General features: G+C 65.0%; 1 protein-coding gene across 2 annotated transcripts in view; it reads left to right on the forward strand.

The window, feature by feature from the left end:
• The window catches only part of Ano1 (anoctamin 1), an 80,085-nt gene that overhangs the window by 40,990 nt on the left and 21,828 nt on the right, over nucleotides 1-17,267 (forward strand). Inside the window, exons 11-16 of one of the 2 annotated variants that reach the window (XM_077108948.1) lie at nucleotides 1,486-1,646; nucleotides 11,400-11,482; nucleotides 13,051-13,062; nucleotides 13,588-13,659; nucleotides 16,344-16,421; nucleotides 17,126-17,200. In XM_077108948.1, coding sequence (XP_076965063.1) covers nucleotides 1,486-1,646; nucleotides 11,400-11,482; nucleotides 13,051-13,062; nucleotides 13,588-13,659; nucleotides 16,344-16,421; nucleotides 17,126-17,200 — 481 coding nt within the window. The remainder of the gene's footprint in view (nucleotides 1-1,485; nucleotides 1,647-11,399; nucleotides 11,483-13,050; nucleotides 13,063-13,587; nucleotides 13,660-16,343; nucleotides 16,422-17,125; nucleotides 17,201-17,267) is intronic. The other variant, XM_077108949.1, reaches the window with a different exon arrangement.

The following is a 17,267-nucleotide window of genomic DNA, read 5'->3' on the forward strand; positions in this document are numbered from 1 at the left end:
GGGCCTGGCGCAGACCTGCAGCACGGGAAGGAGGTCCAGTGACTGTAGCTGAAGGAAGTGAGCCAGGTGTCCCCTGACTGGCACGGGAAGGTCTCCTAGAGCTGGTGGCTGCGGTGGGCCAGGTGTGCGTCTGTGCCCAGGTTCACGTGTCTCCAGGAACCTAACAAAAAGGAAACCAAGCAAAGACCCCAGCTCTGCCCCAGGTTCCATCCAACCTCTGAGGACGAGGGCTCCAGCCGGGGTCTGTTTATAGATGAGGGTCTGGGCCAGGTTCACGGGGAGGAGGGGTCGGGGAGGCCACAGCCGGAAGGGCCTTATTCTTGCCCCCTCCTAATGTTCAGAAAGAAAACCAGATCTGAAGCTAGAGGCTTGGCCAGGGTCACAGAATGCAGGACGGTAGAACAAGGGCCCAGCCTAGGAGCCCGACCTCGGCAGGAGCCTCACCCCCATGGCCCCTGAGAAGACTTTGAAGACTCAAAGACCAAGGTCCAAGTCCACTGTGCTGTGTGGCTCTGAGGAACTTATTCCCTTCTCTGGGCTCCTTTCCCATCTGTGAAGGTGGGATTGGTACTGTAATCCCCAGGGCCGATCCCAGCCAGGTGGACACTCCACGCAGCCCAGTGCTGAGGCTCTTGCTACCAGCTGGTGGCCTCTCGGAGTCAGTGGAGGGGGAGAGCCTGGCTGCACAGCGGATCAGAGGGCTACCATCCCAGGTGGACCCCCTTGCTACCAGGTAGCTTGGGGACATGTAGCCTCCTGGAGAGCATTCCGGGGTGCCTCCTCCACCCTCCATGGTGTCGGGGAGGGGGCCCCACAAGCACTTGGCGGCCTGCTTTCCAGGGACTGAGTGGGGTGCTCCCCCCAGCTACTCCCCGGCCCTTTTTTGCTTTTGAGACAGGGTCTCGCTAAATTGCCCAGGCCGGCCTCGAACGTGGGATCCTCCCGCCTCAGCCTCCCGAGTGGCTGAATTCCAGGGATGGCCACTGTGCCCTGCTACCCTTGTCCTCTTTCAGTTCTGGGGCCTGGCCTGGGCTCCGTTCCCAACAGACTTGCCCTGGCACTGCCCGGCCACAGGGGAGAGGCTCCCAAGTCTCCAGACTTCTGGCTGGCGTGCAGGCTGCTGCCTGAGGGTCGCCGAGGGGAACATCCTGCCCCAAGCCAGTCTGAGTGGGACCTCATCAGGGCCAGCTGGAGCTGCAGAACCCCTTGCAAAATGAAATGTGACACCCTTGTTCAGAATTCCTAGGGATTCTAAGAGGGGAATGGCAGGGCCCTGCCGACTCCGGGTTGGGCTGGAGGCGTGGGTCCCACACCTGTGAGGCTGGCCCTGGGTGGCAGGGAGGGACAGGGGACGGCTGCCACCAGCTGATGCTCCTCACAGTGTCCCCTGTGGTGCAGGAGCAGGGCCTTTGCTACTCCGCCTGGCCCCCAGGAGGTGTCTCGTCCACGTGGCCCGGGGACTTGAAAGCGGCCCCTCTCTTGCAGCATGGAGATGTGTGACCAGAGACACAACATCACCATGTGCCCCCTCTGTGACAAGACCTGCAGCTACTGGAAGATGAGCTCGGCCTGCGCCACGGCCCGCGCCAGCCACCTCTTTGACAACCCGGCCACCGTCTTCTTCTCCGTCTTCATGGCCCTCTGGGGTAAGTGGAGCCTGCAGGGCGGCCGCGCCGCGCCACGCCACCCGGGGTTCCGTGCTTCCTGGGTTCTCCGTCTCGGAGCCTCGGCAGGTGGGGTTTGCCAGGAGGGCACCAGGTCGGCGCTGCCGGGGTGCAGAGGGGCGGTTCTGACCCATTGGAGCCCTGGAAGGCCCAGGAGGGCACCAGGCTGGCAAGGCTGGCAGTGGCCCTGATGAGGACCACAGCTGCCCCTCGTGGGGGAGGCGGACCTGGGCCAGCCGGGGCGTTGGCTCCCATTGGAGCCTCGTGGCCTCCCTGCAGGTGTCCTGTGCCCATTTTAAGGAAGGGAAGCTGAGGCCCCGAGAGAGGGCGGGAGAGGCCCGGGGTCCCCGCTCCCGAGCAGCCATCCTGCGCCTGCGCCCTGCCCACTGGCCTGCACTGCCACCAGAGCCAGGCGGGTCCCTCCTCCAGGAGTCCCAATCCCCGCCCAGCTGCTTCCTGGGTGCAGGGGGTTGGCTCTGCCCGTGTCCTTGGTCAGCAGGGGTGCCGTCCGTTCCCTTCTCTGCCAGCTGGGTATCTGGGACGTGTGCAGTGGCAGGCTGTGACCCCCACACTGGACACCAGGGCCGTCATCTCCAGGGGCTCACCTCTAGTAGGAGCTGGGGCCGGGCACAGAGAAGAGGGCAGTCCCCCCAGGGAGGGGACTCAGGAGAACGTCCCAGGAGAGCTGGAGGCCACGGACCTGAGTTCCGAGGATGTGGCCGGGCAGTGTTTGTGGCAGAGGGGCCACGTGGAGGACAGAGGTGCGTTCCCCAGTGACCAAAAGACCGATGAGCCATTAGAGGGGAAGCTAACTGGGCTACGATGTCGGCGGCTCAGCTCTGCTGGCCCCAGTCCCATCAGAGCCCCTTCCAGCTGCGTCACCAGCCAGCTCTGCTGTCTCTTGGGGCCCCTGGGGCTGTGTGGCGGCTGGGCCAGCACCCTCTAGTGGCACACAGGGTGACCCTCCTGGTGATGGCTGCCCAGGCCACTAGGTCACTCAGGGCCTCCTTTCCTGGTCAGCCAGGTGGCCGGGTGCCGCCCTCAGTCCACCCTCTCTCCCTGGCCCCAGAGGCCCCGACTGTGCCCCCCTAGGCCTGCATCCTGCTTAGGGCCCTGGAGAAGCCAGACTCTGTGCCCTCCCTGACCCTGCCCTGGGACTAGGGAAGAAGTGGCTGTCGGCGGCCCCTGGTTGACGGCCCTGTGCCAGTGAGCCTGCAGACTCGTCCACTTTCACGGACTCTTCGGTCACTGTCAGGTGGCTGCCAGGCGTGTGGGTCTGGGCCTCCCGTGCCTGCAGAGAGCCCCAGGTGCCCGGGTGTTCCTCTCCTTCTCCTGGCCAGCGCTGGCCACCTGCCAGGGGAGGAAGGGAGCGAGGGTGAAGGAGGAACCTTGGGCTCTGTGTTCCCAGCTCCTTGTGCCTGAAGAGGGACTGTGACAGCCTGGGGGCGGGGCGGGCTCCAGGGGCCCAGAGCACTGTAGCTTCCTGGTCACCGAGAGGTCACCTCTTTTAAGTCCTAGCATGTCACCCCTGCACCTTCCCCGCCAACCGCAGGAAGAACTGCAGGCCGCACAGGGGCTGCCACACCCCTGTGTGTGCGCTGACCAGGCCTTCTCCTCAGGGTCCCTTCCTGCCTGGTCAGCCCCCGAGTGGACGCAGGCAGCGCCTGCCCCTGAAGAGGGCAGATGGGTTAAGCTGTGTTTGGAGAGGGACCTGGGAGAGTGAGGTCCCCCTATGCCGGGCTCAGCAGCACCCTGAGCCCCCGGCCTGGGTGTCCCCAGGTGACAGAGGACCAGGACCAGCCCTTGAGAGGAGGAGAGTCTGGCCTAAGTGTTCGAAAACCAATCGTCACCCCTTGGTTCTCAAACTGGGTCCTACAGGCCTCTGCTGGGTTCCCAACTAGACAAGAGCCTTAGGCCAGAAGAGGGCCAGGGGGCAAGTGCCACCTGCCAACCCTGGGAACCAGGGCCATGCCTCTCCTGTGTGGGCCCTTGACCCCCCCGTCCAGCCCCGATCTAGACTGACACCAGTCCCTTGATCCCCTTGGCTTTCTGTTGGGGACGATGGGGACCCTCCTCTGAGGGTTGAACCTTCAGCTGCAGCTGGCAGCCCTCTTGGTGGGCAAGGCCCCGGGGACGGGAGGAGGTTCCAGGGGGCCTCGCGGGTCCTGAGGCCTTCAGACCAGGCGACGTCAGCCCTGGGCTGCGGCCCGCCACACGGGGTCCCGGGTTACAAGCAGGAGACAGACGGCTGCAGGGGTGAGCCCAGCCTTGGGGTCAGCTCTCACCCCCTCAGTGGGCAAAAGCCCTCTGTTTTCAACAGGACTCAGAGTAAGCTCAGCCTGAGAGGCCACCTCACGGGGCCTCGTGCGGGCGGCCGGGCGGGCTGGCCCGGGTGCTGAGCTGCCGGGAAGCGTTCCAGCCGAGGTGGGCGTCTCGGTGGCCCTCGGCCACTGAGCCGAGGTGTGTGGGCCACAGCACCCCATCCTCCACATCCCCCAGGTGACACCTCACCTCTTCTCGCAAATGAGGCCAGTGAGGCTGCGGGCAGGGACAGGAGCCCACCCCCTGCCCCCGCTTCCTGCCTCCTGGGCCCTGGGGAGTCATCTCTGACGTCCCCTCACCCGCTGCTCCTCACCGCAGACCCCTGCCCCTCCTGGGGACCTCAGCAGTGGTCAGCCCTGCCTTTCCTCCCTCCTCCAGGCCCCACCCAGGCCAGGACACCTCCTGGCTGGACACCAGCCTCCCGATTCCCCTGCCCAAGCTGGAAGTTGGCCACGGTGGGCTCGGCCTGTGTGGCCACCGCCCAGTGCTTTGGGCAGCCTCGATCTCTGACTCACCCGCGTGACTGGAGCGTGGCTGGTAGGGTCAGGCAGGCAGGGGGCCTGAGACTGGCTCTGTCCCCTGCAGCCTTGTGGCAGTGGGACTCCCCTGTGTGCTGTGTCTGTCTGCTGCACCTTGGAGGAACCCCAGAGAAGCCGGCCAGCAGGACTGCGTGCCGGGCTCCCCGCACCGCGGGCAGTCTGTCCGTTTCCCTCCGGGGCTCTGCAGGGTGTGCCAGGATCCCCAGGAGCCTGTTAAAGTGCAGATCCGGGGCTGGGCTGCGGCTCAGGCAGAGCATTCCTGAGGCCCCGAGTTCAACCCGACAACAGGATGCAGATCCCAGGCACCGTCCTGCTGTGCCCGGTCTGCACCCGGGGGCCCCGGAACCTGCCTCTGAGCAGCCCTGTAGGGTGCCCGCTGTCAGAGAAGATCGGGCTTTGAGAACCTGGCCACTGCCCTGGCCCCGAGACGCGCTCCGCTCTACCCTCTCCTTGTCTTCATCTCCTCAGAGAAGAGCTCTGTGGGGGCCGAGCCCTCCCATGGCAGGTGCCCACCGAGCCTGTGGTGTGCGGAGACCCCTCCCTGGTGACCCGCCAGGCAGACGCCTCCGTGGCCCCTCTTAGCCCTTGAGCCTCCGTAGCCTGCAGCAGCCCGAGCAGCAGAGGAAGACCCGAAGCCCAGCCTCCCGGCTCCTGAGCCCCGGGGCCTGACCTCTAGCCTTTGCTCCTCCCACGTCACCAGCCAACTTGGCCAACAGGGTGTGTCACACGACTCTCCCTTCCTCCTGACCGACCTCAGAGTTTTGTCTGAAATAGCTTCTCCGTCCACCTCCCAAAACTGCCGCTTCTCCCCGATGGAGCCTGCGGTGGGGACTGGCCACACCAGGTCCTGTCGGTGCTGTCTGCCAGGGCTGTCTCAGAGACTCCGCAGCAGCCGTAGGGAGGTCTGTTATCTCTGATGAGGACGCTGAGGCACAGAAAGGTCAAGTGACTTGCCCAAGGTCACACAGCTAACCGATTAATCACAGATCCACAGCCTGGCCCATTAATACCCAAGGTCCAAGTGAGTGCCCTGGTCACACCTCTCCATCCAGATGTCCTCCAAGCCCCCAGTAGGTGTCCTCTTGGGGGAGCAGATGTCGGATCTTGGCCTGGGTGGTCCAGGCAGTAAGGCTGCCTGGTCAGCCGGGACCCACAGGGATGAGATGGCGTTCGTTAAACCCGCAACGCCATGGACAGGGCTGCCCTGTCCACCCAGCTGCTCTGCGCTGGGTACCTACTACTTTTCTCCCTCAAAGACAATGGCCAGCCCTGCTCCAGGGAGGTTAACGTGGTCAGGGGGGCCTGGCCGACTCTGGCCTCCCCAGCTGCACCCCCACAGCGGGGAGACCAGGTGAGCCCGTCTGGAGTGGGGAGTCCAGTGCGAGTTCAGTGGGCACCTCCCACTCTGCAGAGGCCACCAGCGCTCTGGAGTGGGGAGCTCACTCCTTCCGGACGCAAGCCGCAGGGCAGAGCAGAGCTTGGTGAGCCCGGGAGATGGGGAGCTGCGCCCTGCCCACTCACCCGCCTGCAGGTGAGAAGACAAAGCTGGCCCTGGCCCGCTGCCCAGCTGCCAAGTGCAATTAGCAGGGTGCGGGGGCGTTGACCCTCATTCAACCACCCACTCCTGGCCTCGGCGGATCGGTTTTCCTCTCCTGGCTCAGTGCCCTCCTCGTGCCCTCCGGCTGGCCTCACTACTGCACGCACAGACCGGGAGAGCCCCAGACCTGTCCCGCCTGGATGCGGGGCCCCTGGCCGGGAGCGGGCTCCCTGTGCAGCAGCCCCCCCAGAACAGCCCTGTGCTCCTGGGAAGCTGGGCTCTCCTAGCCGCCCTCTGGTCCTGGAGGCTCCGTGGTGGCTCCTGCTGGTGCGGGTGACATTTCAGAGCCTCTGGTGGGTTGTCACGTTAAGCAGCTCCGAGCCCCATTGAGCTCTCTGCTTGGATCAATTTTCTGAAATCATAGCGTAATGGTGGGTTTCAGCCGCGTGTCCATTTCGTGCAGAACAAAGGGGGTTATTTGCTCCCAGCCCAGCTGCTGGAACCGAGCTTGATGTGTGACAGAGTGAGCGAGGTGACAGAGGGGCCGGAGCCTCCGGGTGCGCCTGAGGTCCTGGTGGCTTTGACGGTTGGGGGAGGGGGCTGTTCCCTGGAGCTGGGGGGGGGGGTGGTCATCTGCTGGGATTTAAAGGCCAGCAGATGGGGCTCTGGGGATGAAGAGGTGGGTGCAGGGACCCCATGCAAAGCCAAGGCCAGAGGCCACACCCGTGTCCACTGCTGGTGCCGGACGGGGGCTCTGCCCTGCCGTTCCTGGGGCCACCCGGCTCTGCTCGCCAGCTCCTGAAGGCGGAGTCTGCACTGAGCACAAGTCCCTGGCTGGGACACAGATGCACAGGCGCCACCTCGGCCCTGCAGTCTGAGCCCGGAAGTCCGAGATCACGCAGGCCCAGCAGTGCCGGTGAGGCCCGTCTCCTGGTGCAGAGATGTCCTCACGGGCGAGGGGACAGGCGGCTCTCAGGGTGCTCACCAGAGTATGAGCCCTGCCTCCAGCAGCACCACAGGGGGCCGAGGACTCGAGGTGGGGACTCAGGGGACACTGTGAGGAGAGGGGTGCAGTGCCCAGCGTCCGTGCAGCCAGACCTGGCGGCTTCCAGGCAGACATTGGTGGCTCACGGGCCTGGGGGCGAGGGCGCAGGAGCGAGGTGCAGGGGTCTGGCTCTGGTAAGGCCACGTCCTGGCTTTCCAACTGCCGCCCGCCCTCGGGGCCCTCACAGGGTGGCTGGACAGAGACAGCGCCCGCTCCCTGGTGTCTCTTCTTGTCCAGCCTGCCCTGCCACAGGCCCCCTCCAGATGCCATCCCCTTGGCCCCAGGAACGGTCACTCCCACCCCAGCCCAGCCCCCACCCTGCCTTGGGGACCGCTGTGGAGCCTCATGTAACCATGCGGACACCGCAGCCTTGCTCCCGAGCAGCCTCCTGGGGACACGGTGGGGTCCCTGCCAGGGGGCCGGGTCGTGAGAGCCGTCAGGGCGACTCGGAGGCCCACCCTAGGGACTGCTCAGAGACGCTCCTGAGAGACAAGGCAGCAGGCAAGTCCTGCCCCGCGCCCGGCTTGGGTCCAGTGCAGACCCAGGGCCAGCCTGCCTGCTGCCCGCGGCCCCTGAGTGCTGCTGACGTTGTGTAGTTCAGACAAACATTGAAGGAAAGAGGGACGTGGCTCCTGCCCAGCGGCTCCTGCCCTGGCCTGGATTCCCTCTGGCCACCTCTTCCATGCTGTGCTGGCCTCCGGGCCCGTTTCAGGGGGAGTCTGGTCTCTGGTCACCTTGTAGCGTGGCCCAGTGGTGGGAAGCGGCCCCCTGGCCCAGGCTGGTCTTGACGTTCAAAGTTGAATGTCCTCCCTTTGGGAACGGCCCACAGCCTCAGGACCTCAGTGTGTGGGTCTCTGAAACACAGCACGTTATCCGGCCTTGAGGGGCCGCAGTGGGGGACCGGGTGGGAGGGCACCACACCCAGTGCTGCTGCCAGGTGGGTGCTGTGTCCCACGTGGTGTAACTGGCACCCCCAGGACCAGGACCCACGGACCCACTGCTGCCCACGCTTGGCGCCAGGAGGGCCGGTGGCAGGAGTGTCCCTGCCAGGCATACCCATAATACCTGGACTTACAGTCGGGCTTGTGGTCACTACTCCCTGCCCATCCAGCACGGTGCTCACGGGCTGACCCTGGAGTGTCACAGAATGAGGTGACAGATCCCACTCTGCCTGGCCTTGGGCGTAGCCTGTGCCCTCTGGACTCAGCGCTGATTTGCCCGGGAGTGGGGCCTGCACACAGAGCCTGGGCATGAGGGTAGCCAGTGTCCCCCACGTGCTGGCCTGAAGCCTGACACGTGACCAGGCCACATCAGACACCAGTGCTGAGGCCGCAGGCGGGCACGGAAATGCGGAGGCTGCACTCAGGAGGAGACCAGGACGGGGACAGCCAGCTCCCCGCATCAGCCCTCCTGGGCCAGCTCAGTCCAACAGTCGCCTCTGTCCTGAGACGGCCGAGGCCTGGCCGGGCACGTGGCCAGAGGGGACATAGGAGCAGGGCCTCTGGCGTGGGGACAGACAGCTGGGGTCTCCTTCTTGGGCACGCGTGGCCCTGGGGCTGGCAGGTCTTGCCCTGCCTCTTCCCGGTGCAGGGCTCTGGGCACTCTGCCGTCCTCGTCCTGGGCATGGAGGTGGCTGTCACCCAGCAGGATCGCCTCCCGCGGGAGAACTGAGAGCCCCTCTCCAGCTCTTGGACTGACACCCAGGGTGCCGCTGCCGTCACCAGCTGGCACAGGACCCAGAGCTCGCTCCTCCCGGGCCCTCTGCCCCATGGCCGCTGCCTCCCCCAGCTCCGCCCCTCTAGCTCCCGCGGAGAGACCGTGAGAGACCTGGCGCTTTGGTGCCCGGCCGCCCCCGCTACGTCCCTCTCCAGCCCAACCCTGTTGCTGGAGACGGCAGGATCCATTCCCCCACGGCTGAAGAATGTGTGTGTGCCACGTCTTCATCACCTGCTGAAGGTCCGCGGACCCCCTGCTGCCTGGACGGTGCTGGGCTGCAGGGCCAGCAGGAGCCGCCGACCCCGGCTTCCGTGCCCTCGCTGTGTGCCTGGGGGTCGGCTTCAGCACCAGGTCGGCCAGCTTTGGCCTGGGGACCTCGGTGCCGTCCTGCGTGGGGACCGTCCCACTCAGGTTCCCACCTGTTCCCCACATTCTCCCCTTGGGGCATCGTCCCTTCTGGGGCCAGTGGTGTGTCCCCGTGGTGTGGTCACATTTCCCATGTCAGTGGCGCCGAGTGTTCTCTTCATACACCTCTTGACCCGCTCACGTCCCTGGAAACGGCTCTCGGGTCACTTGCCCGTGCTCCGCCTCGTCCCGGTGTGTCACTTGCCGCCCTGGACCGTGCTGCCTTAGGCAAGCACTGGTCTCCTGCCGCTTGTCCCTCCCCTGGGTTGGCTCCCCCCTGCGCTGTGCAGAAGCTTGTACTTGGATGAGGTCCCATTTTTCCGTTTCTCTTGTCACCTGTGCCTTTACGTTCTTGTCCAAAGCCCCTCCCCACACCGGCCGTCCCCCCCCCCCCACCGCCCTGCTCTGCACCTGCATGTTCCCCGCGCTCCCTGACCTCCACTTCCTGGAGGCTTTGCCCCGGGGACCCTGCTGGGGACCAGAGCAGGCGGGCCAGGTGCCCTTCCTTCCACTCTGCTTCCTGGGCATCCTGGGGTGGCTGTGTCCTCCTGGCTCCAAACCCCCGGGAACCCGCCCGCCATCATCCTAGGTTCTTGTGGGCAGCCTGTCTCTGGCTCCAACACTGCCGTTGGCACCGCAAGCTGGCACCCCTACGCTGGCACCCACAGCCTACCGTTGACGGCCCCCGGTGGCCTTGCCATATCCAGCTTGGCTTCTCGTCCGTGTCCAGCTCCCGGGATGAAGTCCTGCCCATTTGCAAGGCTGGCTGCTGGCTGGGCCTGGCTGAGGAGCCACTGTAAACCCCGGGGTGCATTCCCGTCCCTGGAAGAGGGACGGCTCCCTGCAGACTGACCTCTCCACCCATGCCATCTCCAGAGCACGTGGCCTCCTGCTGGGAGCCTGTGAATTCGCACTGGAGACTCAGGGTCCCACGTGTCATGTTAGCTCTGTCCTGGTCCCGCCACTTCTCAAGATGAGCCGTCCGACCCCTCTGAGCCTCCTTCAAATGGGGAAGTAGCGCCCACCAGCTGTGATGGCGAGGCTCTCGGGGGGAGCCGTGCCTGGCTCGCAGCGGCGGGAGGATCCTGAGCACTACTCTGTGTCCAGCCCTGTGCTCGCTCGTCCCTGGGCCTCTGCTGGTCTTCCTTCGTGGGGAGCACTCCTGCCAAATGATTCAGGCTCTTGGGTCTCCATTTGCAAGCTGTGAGCTCAGGAAAGTCACCCATTCATCAGTGAGCACTGCTGACCGTCTGTGTGTGCCAGGCACGGGTAGGTGCTCAGGACGCACATGCCGGAAGCTCTGCAGAACGTGAGACAGGGATTGGAACAGAAAGTGGCAACACAGGAGCAGGACAGGTGCAGTGTGGGGAGGGCTCCACATTAGTCTGTTTTTCACACTACAGTGAAATGCTTGAGGCCGGTGACTTTAGAAAGCAGAGGTTTGTTCTGGCTGAGATTCTGGAGGCCCGAGGTCAAGGGCTGTGCCTGGCACTGTCCTGTTGCTGGCAGCCCCAAGGTGATGCTGGGCCTCCTGTGAGAGGCAGGGGGCACTCTGCGTCTGTCTGTCTGGCTGGCCCCTCCCTCTCAGAGGGCTCTCCCGGGGCTCCAAGATGACCTGTCTGACCCTAACCACCTCCCAGAGGCCTCACCTCCAGACGCCTGTGGATTAAGCTCCTGCCCTCTTGAGACTTCACGGTGGGGATGAAATTCAACCACTGGAGCCCAGGGACGCACAGCCATGTCCCCACCTAGCAGGTCTCGGGAGCAGCGGTTTCTGTCTTTTTCTTCCTGACCCCGAGGCGGGTGTTTGGTGACTCCCTGGAGGTGGTGGCATGGGCACTGTTTGGCCTATTAAGAGTGCGCAGCAGGGCGCGGTGGCCACAAGACTCCCTGCCCTGGCCCGACCCCCAGCTGGAGGCCCCACCGTGAGCGGGGTCCTGGGGAGCAGGGGAGCGGGAGGTGAGGGCAGGGCTCTGGGGCCAGCCGCAGCCTTGCTGGGTGGGCGGGGCTTGACTGCGCCGCGGTGTCCTCGTCTGTGGGGGTGACCAGTGGCCTGACGCACAGGGTCGGAGTAGGCTGAGCGCGTGACGTTGGCCTGGCACTCCCAGGGCTGCTGAAGACTGCCCGTCCCGGGGACAGGTGGCCCTGACTCCACTTCCCTCCCTCCGCAGCCGCCACCTTCATGGAGCACTGGAAGCGGAAGCAGATGCGGCTCAATTACCGCTGGGACCTCACGGGCTTCGAGGAGGAGGAGGTCAGTGGCTGGGCGCTGTGCAGCCCCTGCCCCCAGGTGCCCCCGCCACGGCGAGGCTACGCCCCGACCCCTGCCCCCCCACGGGGCTCCAGACACCCTCAGTGCCGGGGTGACCATTCTGCGTGTGCCCAGGTGTCTGACCACGCGGACGCGCCACCCACCAGCGGTCTAGGGCGCACACCCAGGCTCGCCCCCTGACCTCTTCCCATCTGGGGGCTGCAGGGTGGGGGGGGCACACCACAGGCCCTCGGAGCCAGCTCCCTGCCCGCAGCCAGGCGCAGCTGAGCAAGGGGACCCGTCCTGAGACCGCAGAGGGGAGGCAGGGCGAGCATCGTCCTGCTCTGGAGGGGGACGTACAGTGGCCAGCGGCCGTGGCGTGCCCAGCAAGCCCCAGCCAGGAAGGCCGAGTGCCCTGCAAGGGGCATTCCTGCAGCTGGCCTCTCCTCACATGGCCGTCCCTCATAGGCTGACCTTGGTTAGGGAAGCCAGCAGCGGGCTCCACTGGCCGTTGGTAACAGACCAGGTGTGTGGGCTGGCCACAGATGCACCCTGGGTCAGGGCTGCTCGACTTCCATCCCGATTTGACGCACACCCCGCTGTGTGGCCTGGGGACATTGCTGTATATCTCTGTGCCCCAGTGTCCTTGCCTAACAGGCATGAGGAGTGGCCCTCGCCTGAGAGGGCGTGGGAGGGCTCAGAGGGTCCATAGACCGGTCTGCTCAGAGTGGGCCCAGCACACAGCAGGAGCCTCATAAGTGCTCACCCGGCTGCCTGGCCGGCAGCAAGTAGCTGTCCAGGCCGAGCCAGGTCAGAACCTGAGCCTGTCCTCGAGGCAGTCCTTGAGGTCTACCTAGTGTAGACCTGGGTCAGCAGGCACCGTGTGCCCACCTAGGGGCACCTAAAGGGGCCCGAATGGGCTCCCTGAAGTGAGCGACCCCGTGTCACAGCTGCCCTGGGCCTCGGGGGAGGCAGCAGCCTCAGGTGGAGGGCCTCCTGAAGTCCGAAGCCCAGGTGTCGGCACACCCAAGCAGCAGGCTCTGTCCAGCGAATGGCCTCTGTGCCTCCCAGCTGTGCCGAAGGACTGAGTCTGGCACTAACTTGGGAACCTGCAAAAACTTAGAGCTACAAAGTAAACAGCACACAAGGTCATCCTGAAGTCACAAGGACTTAACAGATCCCAGGTCCCTGTCAAGCCCTGTCCCCAACACTCTGTGTCCAAGGTGTCCGTTCACCTTCACGGTGATTCTGAAGAGAATTGTCTTCAGCTGGGCAAGGTGGCACACCCCTGTGACCCCAGTGCTCAGGAGGCCGGGGCAGGAGGATCGTGAGTTCAAGGCCAGCCTCAGCAACTTAGTGAGGCCCTGAGCAGCTCAGTGAGACCCTGTCTCCAAATAAAATGTAAAAAAGGGCTGGGGTGTGGTCAGTGGTCAAGTGTCCATGGTTCAATCCCTGGTACCCGTATATGTATATATATATATAGCATTGTCTCTAGAGGAAGCGTCCTGTTCTGGAAACAGCCCGAGTAATGAATCTTTCTGTTTTTGTCTCCACTTTCTGGTTCCCTGAAGGAGGCCGTCAAGGTTTGGAATTTCTTGTCATCCTCTGTCCCCCTCTAGCCTGTCTCCCGGGAGAGGGACCTTCCGGCACACCTGCCCGCCTGTCTTCCGTGCGGCTCTCACTCTTGCACCTGGGCCGGGCTCTCTGCTTCCCCCCTCGCCTCACCTGTTCTCCATTCCAGTGCCTCGCTGACCTGCCTGGGCCCCCGGGCCCGGCCTGCTGCCCGCGCTTGCTGGTACTTACTGGTCTCTTCTGGCCCCGCAGCTGCTCCGCACAGTGTCCTGGGGCCAGTTCCTGGCTGGGTGCTCACTGCAGCCTGCCCACAGCCCACCACCCTCCAGGTCCAGTGGCCTCCCCGCAGGACGGGGTCCCCACAGGGGAGCCGCCTGGGCCTGCACCCAGGCCCAGACACGGGGGCTTCTAAATCGGAGATGTTGCCCGCAGCCCACTGTGAACTGGCCCCAGGGCGCCGGAGCACACTGCCCACAGCCGCCCCAGTCACCGCATTGGGCCTGCGCGGACTGCAGCTCCAGCCGTTCCCTCCACAGGACCATCCCAGAGCGGAGTACGAGGCCAGGGTCTTGGAGAAGTCGCTGAGGAAAGAGTCCAAGAACAAGGAGGTACGTCACGCGTCACCTACGGAGACCTGGGCAGCAGACACCGCGTGTCACCTACTGTAGACCTGGGCCAGCAGACACCGCGTGCCCACCTAGTGTAGACCTGGGCCTGCAGACACCGCGTGTCACCTAGTGTAGACCTGGGCCAGCAGACACCGCGTGTCACCTAGTGGAGACCTGGGCCAGCAGATACCGCGTGTCACCTAGTGTAGACCTGGGCCTGCAGACACCGTGTGTCACCTAGTGTAGACCTGGGCCAGCAGACACCGTGTGTCACCTAGTGGAGACCTGGGCCAGCAGACACCGCGTGCCCACCTACTGTAGACCTGGGCCTGCAGACGCCACATGTCACCTAGTGTAGACCTGGGCCAGCAGACACCGCGTGCCCACCTAGTGTAGACCTGGGCCAGCAGACACCGCGTGTCACCTAGTGGAGACCTGGGCCTGCAGACACCGCATGTCACCTAATGTAGATAGACCTGGGCCTGCAGACACCGCGTGTCACCTAGTGGAGACCTGGTTCAGCAGATACCGCGTGTCACCTAGTGGAGACCTGGGCCAGCAGACACCGCGTGCCCACCTACTGTAGACCTGGGCCTGCAGACGCCACATGTCACCTAGTGTAGACCTGGGCCAGCAGACACCGCGTGCCCACCTAGTGTAGACCTGGGCCAGCAGACACCACGTGTCACCTAGTGTAGACCTGGGTCAGCAGACCCCGCGCGTCACCTAGTGGAGACCTGGGTGAGCAGACACTGCGCGTCACCTAGTGGAGACCTGGGTCAGCAAACACTGCATATCACCTAGTTTAGACCTTTGTCAGCAGATGCCACATATCACCTAGTGTAGACCTGGGTCAGCAGACGCTATGCGTCACCTAGTGTAGACCTGGGTCAGCAGACCCCGCACGTCACCTAGTGGAGACCTGGGTCAGCAGGTGCCCAGTGACATCAACAGTAGACCAGGGTTGGCCCAGGGGCTGAACGTTTCAGGCTCTGAGCCTGTGTGGTGCTCCTGCGCTTGCCACCGGGTGCAGCAGCCACCGATGAGGTGACACCCAGGCTGGCCGTGCTCCAGTAAAACGTGACTCAGAACAGTCGGGGCCAGGCGTGGCGCGGGCTGGAGCCTGTCCTACCCTGCTGTGGGCCTGACCTGATGTGTCCTGAGGGTCACCCCGACGTCAGCAGAAGCTCCGGAGGAGGTGCAGGTGGCTGCGAGGCTACCACCCTGAGTCACTGCCGCCAACCCGCCGCCCCCTGCCATGTGGCCAGGGAGGAGGAAGCACTTCAGCCCGGGCTCCACACTCGTGGCGGTCTCCGTTCCCACAGGCCGTGGGCACGCGTGGCTCTGCGTGTGCTGAGGCCACTGTCTTTTTAAGTGCCTTTCTTGGTCCCTGCACCTCGTCTCATCGGCCACCCCGAGGGGCAGCCCAGGGCCCACCAGTGTCCAGCGGCTCAGCTGAGTCGATGACGGGTTCGCACAGGGCCAGGGCCCCAGGGTGCCCCGCCGCGCCCGCCTGTCGCGGGTGGAGAGGTCCACGTCGGCTATGAAGGGCCAGAGGCCGGCGGTGCTCTCCGAGCTCCAGAGATTCCTGTCACACGGCTTTTCTGCCTCTGGGTCCCCTCAGGACAAATAGCTGCGTTTCCCTGTTCTTGTCACTTCATGTGCACAGAATTTTCTGGCACAGAGTGGCTGGGCTCACTGTTGCCGGCATCCCTGGGCACCGAGGTGGGTACTCCAGGGAGCACTCGGCGCAGCGCACGGGGGTGCAGACAGGAAGGAGCCAGGCCCCGAGCAGCCCTGGGGCCTGGGCAGGGCTCGAGGGCACAGATGAGCACACGGCAAGAGCGTCCCCTGAAGTGAGGTCGGTCCCCAGGTGTGCCGGTCGGACTGCGTGTTCCTGGGTGCGCAGCCCGGGCGCCGGGGTCTCAGGCCCCGCAAGCCTCCGTGGGGCCTTCAGGGGGACCCTGGCTGCAAGCCTGGGGAGTCGGCACAGAGCCTGGGCACCGCCCGCGGCTGTCTGGTGGCGCCCCGTAGAGGGAGCGCAGATGGGTACTTGGTTCCCTCCTAAGGGAAGAGGCTGTGTCCCTGGCCGCTGGGGTCCAGGGCTCCAGCCAGCCTCAGCCATGGGTCCGGCAGCCCGTGCGGAAGGCGCCTCATGGCCCAGGGCATGGTTCTGGCCCAGGCTCTAGATCTCGGGGCGCCACAGAGGTGAGGGCTCACCCTCCAGGCTCTGAGGCCCCCAGACCTGTCCACGGAGTCCCCTTACTCCCTCTGCTCCGTGGCTCCCCACGCCACCCTGTGGTGCTGGCTCCCCGCCGAGTGGCACTAAATGAGCTGATTGGGGAACATCGCCCATGTCATTGGCACGTCGCCCTGGGCTTCCGGGCGTGGCCTCCTCCTGGACCCCACAGGATCGCTGGGCACCACCTGGCCGCACCCTGGGGTCCGGGGATGGCAGTGCCCGGGCCTGAGGGCTGCCGGGTCCCCGCGAGGCCTTGGCTCCGCCCTGGCTTCCTGGCGGCCTTGCCCTCGAGCGGCCTGTGCCTTCTGTCCTTGCTTGAAACTCCCAGAGCCCAGCGGCCTCTCGGAGGGCCAGCTGCTGTTCCCCGGGGCCGTGGGTCCCCGCCCCGCCGGCCTGCGTCCTGCCCTGCAGCACAGCCTCTCTTTTCCCCACCCGCCCTCAGAAGCGCCGGCATGTTCCGGAGGAATCCACAAACAAATGGAAGCAGAGGGTCAGGACGGCCCTGGCCGGGGTGAAACTGGTACCTTCCTGTTGGGGCCGCTCGAGTCTTGGCGTCTGCCAGCAACCCTCCGTGTCTCTGTCCCCTGCCACGGCTGTGTCCACGTCTGCTGCCTCCCCCGCTCCCCGCTGCGTCACTGCATGGCTGTGGGGGTCTCCGTGTGCGGTCACTTGGGCGTGCACTGGCCAGGGCTGACGAGTGCCCGGGATCCTCTCCCTCACTCGCATGTGGCCGCTCCTGAAAGGAGTGGCCCTGCCGCTGTGTCCATGCCAGTGTCCAGTGGCCTGTGTGTCTGTGCCAGTGACCGGCTCCTCCCTGGGGTCCATCCAGTCCATGCTGACCTGGCCCTGTGGCCTCCTGGGCTGTGCTGCTGGGCATTGCCACCAGGGCTGCCAGCAGCCTACCTTGACTAGCTGCCCAGGGGACAGTTGACCATTGTGACCCAGAGCTCCTCAGATCCTGTAGCCCTTGAGGGGAGCCTCGCTGGGAAGGAGGGTCCCCAAGTGCGGCTGTCCCCAGGGTCTTTTGGGAGCGTTTGAAGCCGTGGGTGGACGTGTACAGCTTCGTGGGCACAGGCCCCACGGCGTCCCTGCACCCTGGACTGGCACTCGCCGGTCACCGCTACTGAGGTTCTGCTGAGTGTCCCTGTCCTCCAGTCGTCCATGTGCACATGTCTGTCCAGCTCTGTGGTCCCCAGCGGATGACCAGGTCATTTCCTGTTGCAGACAGACAAGGTGAAGCTCACCTGGAGAGACCGGTTCCCGGCCTACTTCACCAACCTGGTCTCCATCGTCTTCATGGTAAGTTCCGCAAGGCGAGGGTGGGTGAGCGTCATCTAGGACAAAGTGGCCCATCCGTGGGGGCAGC

Source organism: Callospermophilus lateralis, chromosome 2, assembly GCF_048772815.1.
Source record: "Callospermophilus lateralis isolate mCalLat2 chromosome 2, mCalLat2.hap1, whole genome shotgun sequence".
Taxonomy (NCBI): domain Eukaryota; kingdom Metazoa; phylum Chordata; class Mammalia; order Rodentia; family Sciuridae; genus Callospermophilus; species Callospermophilus lateralis.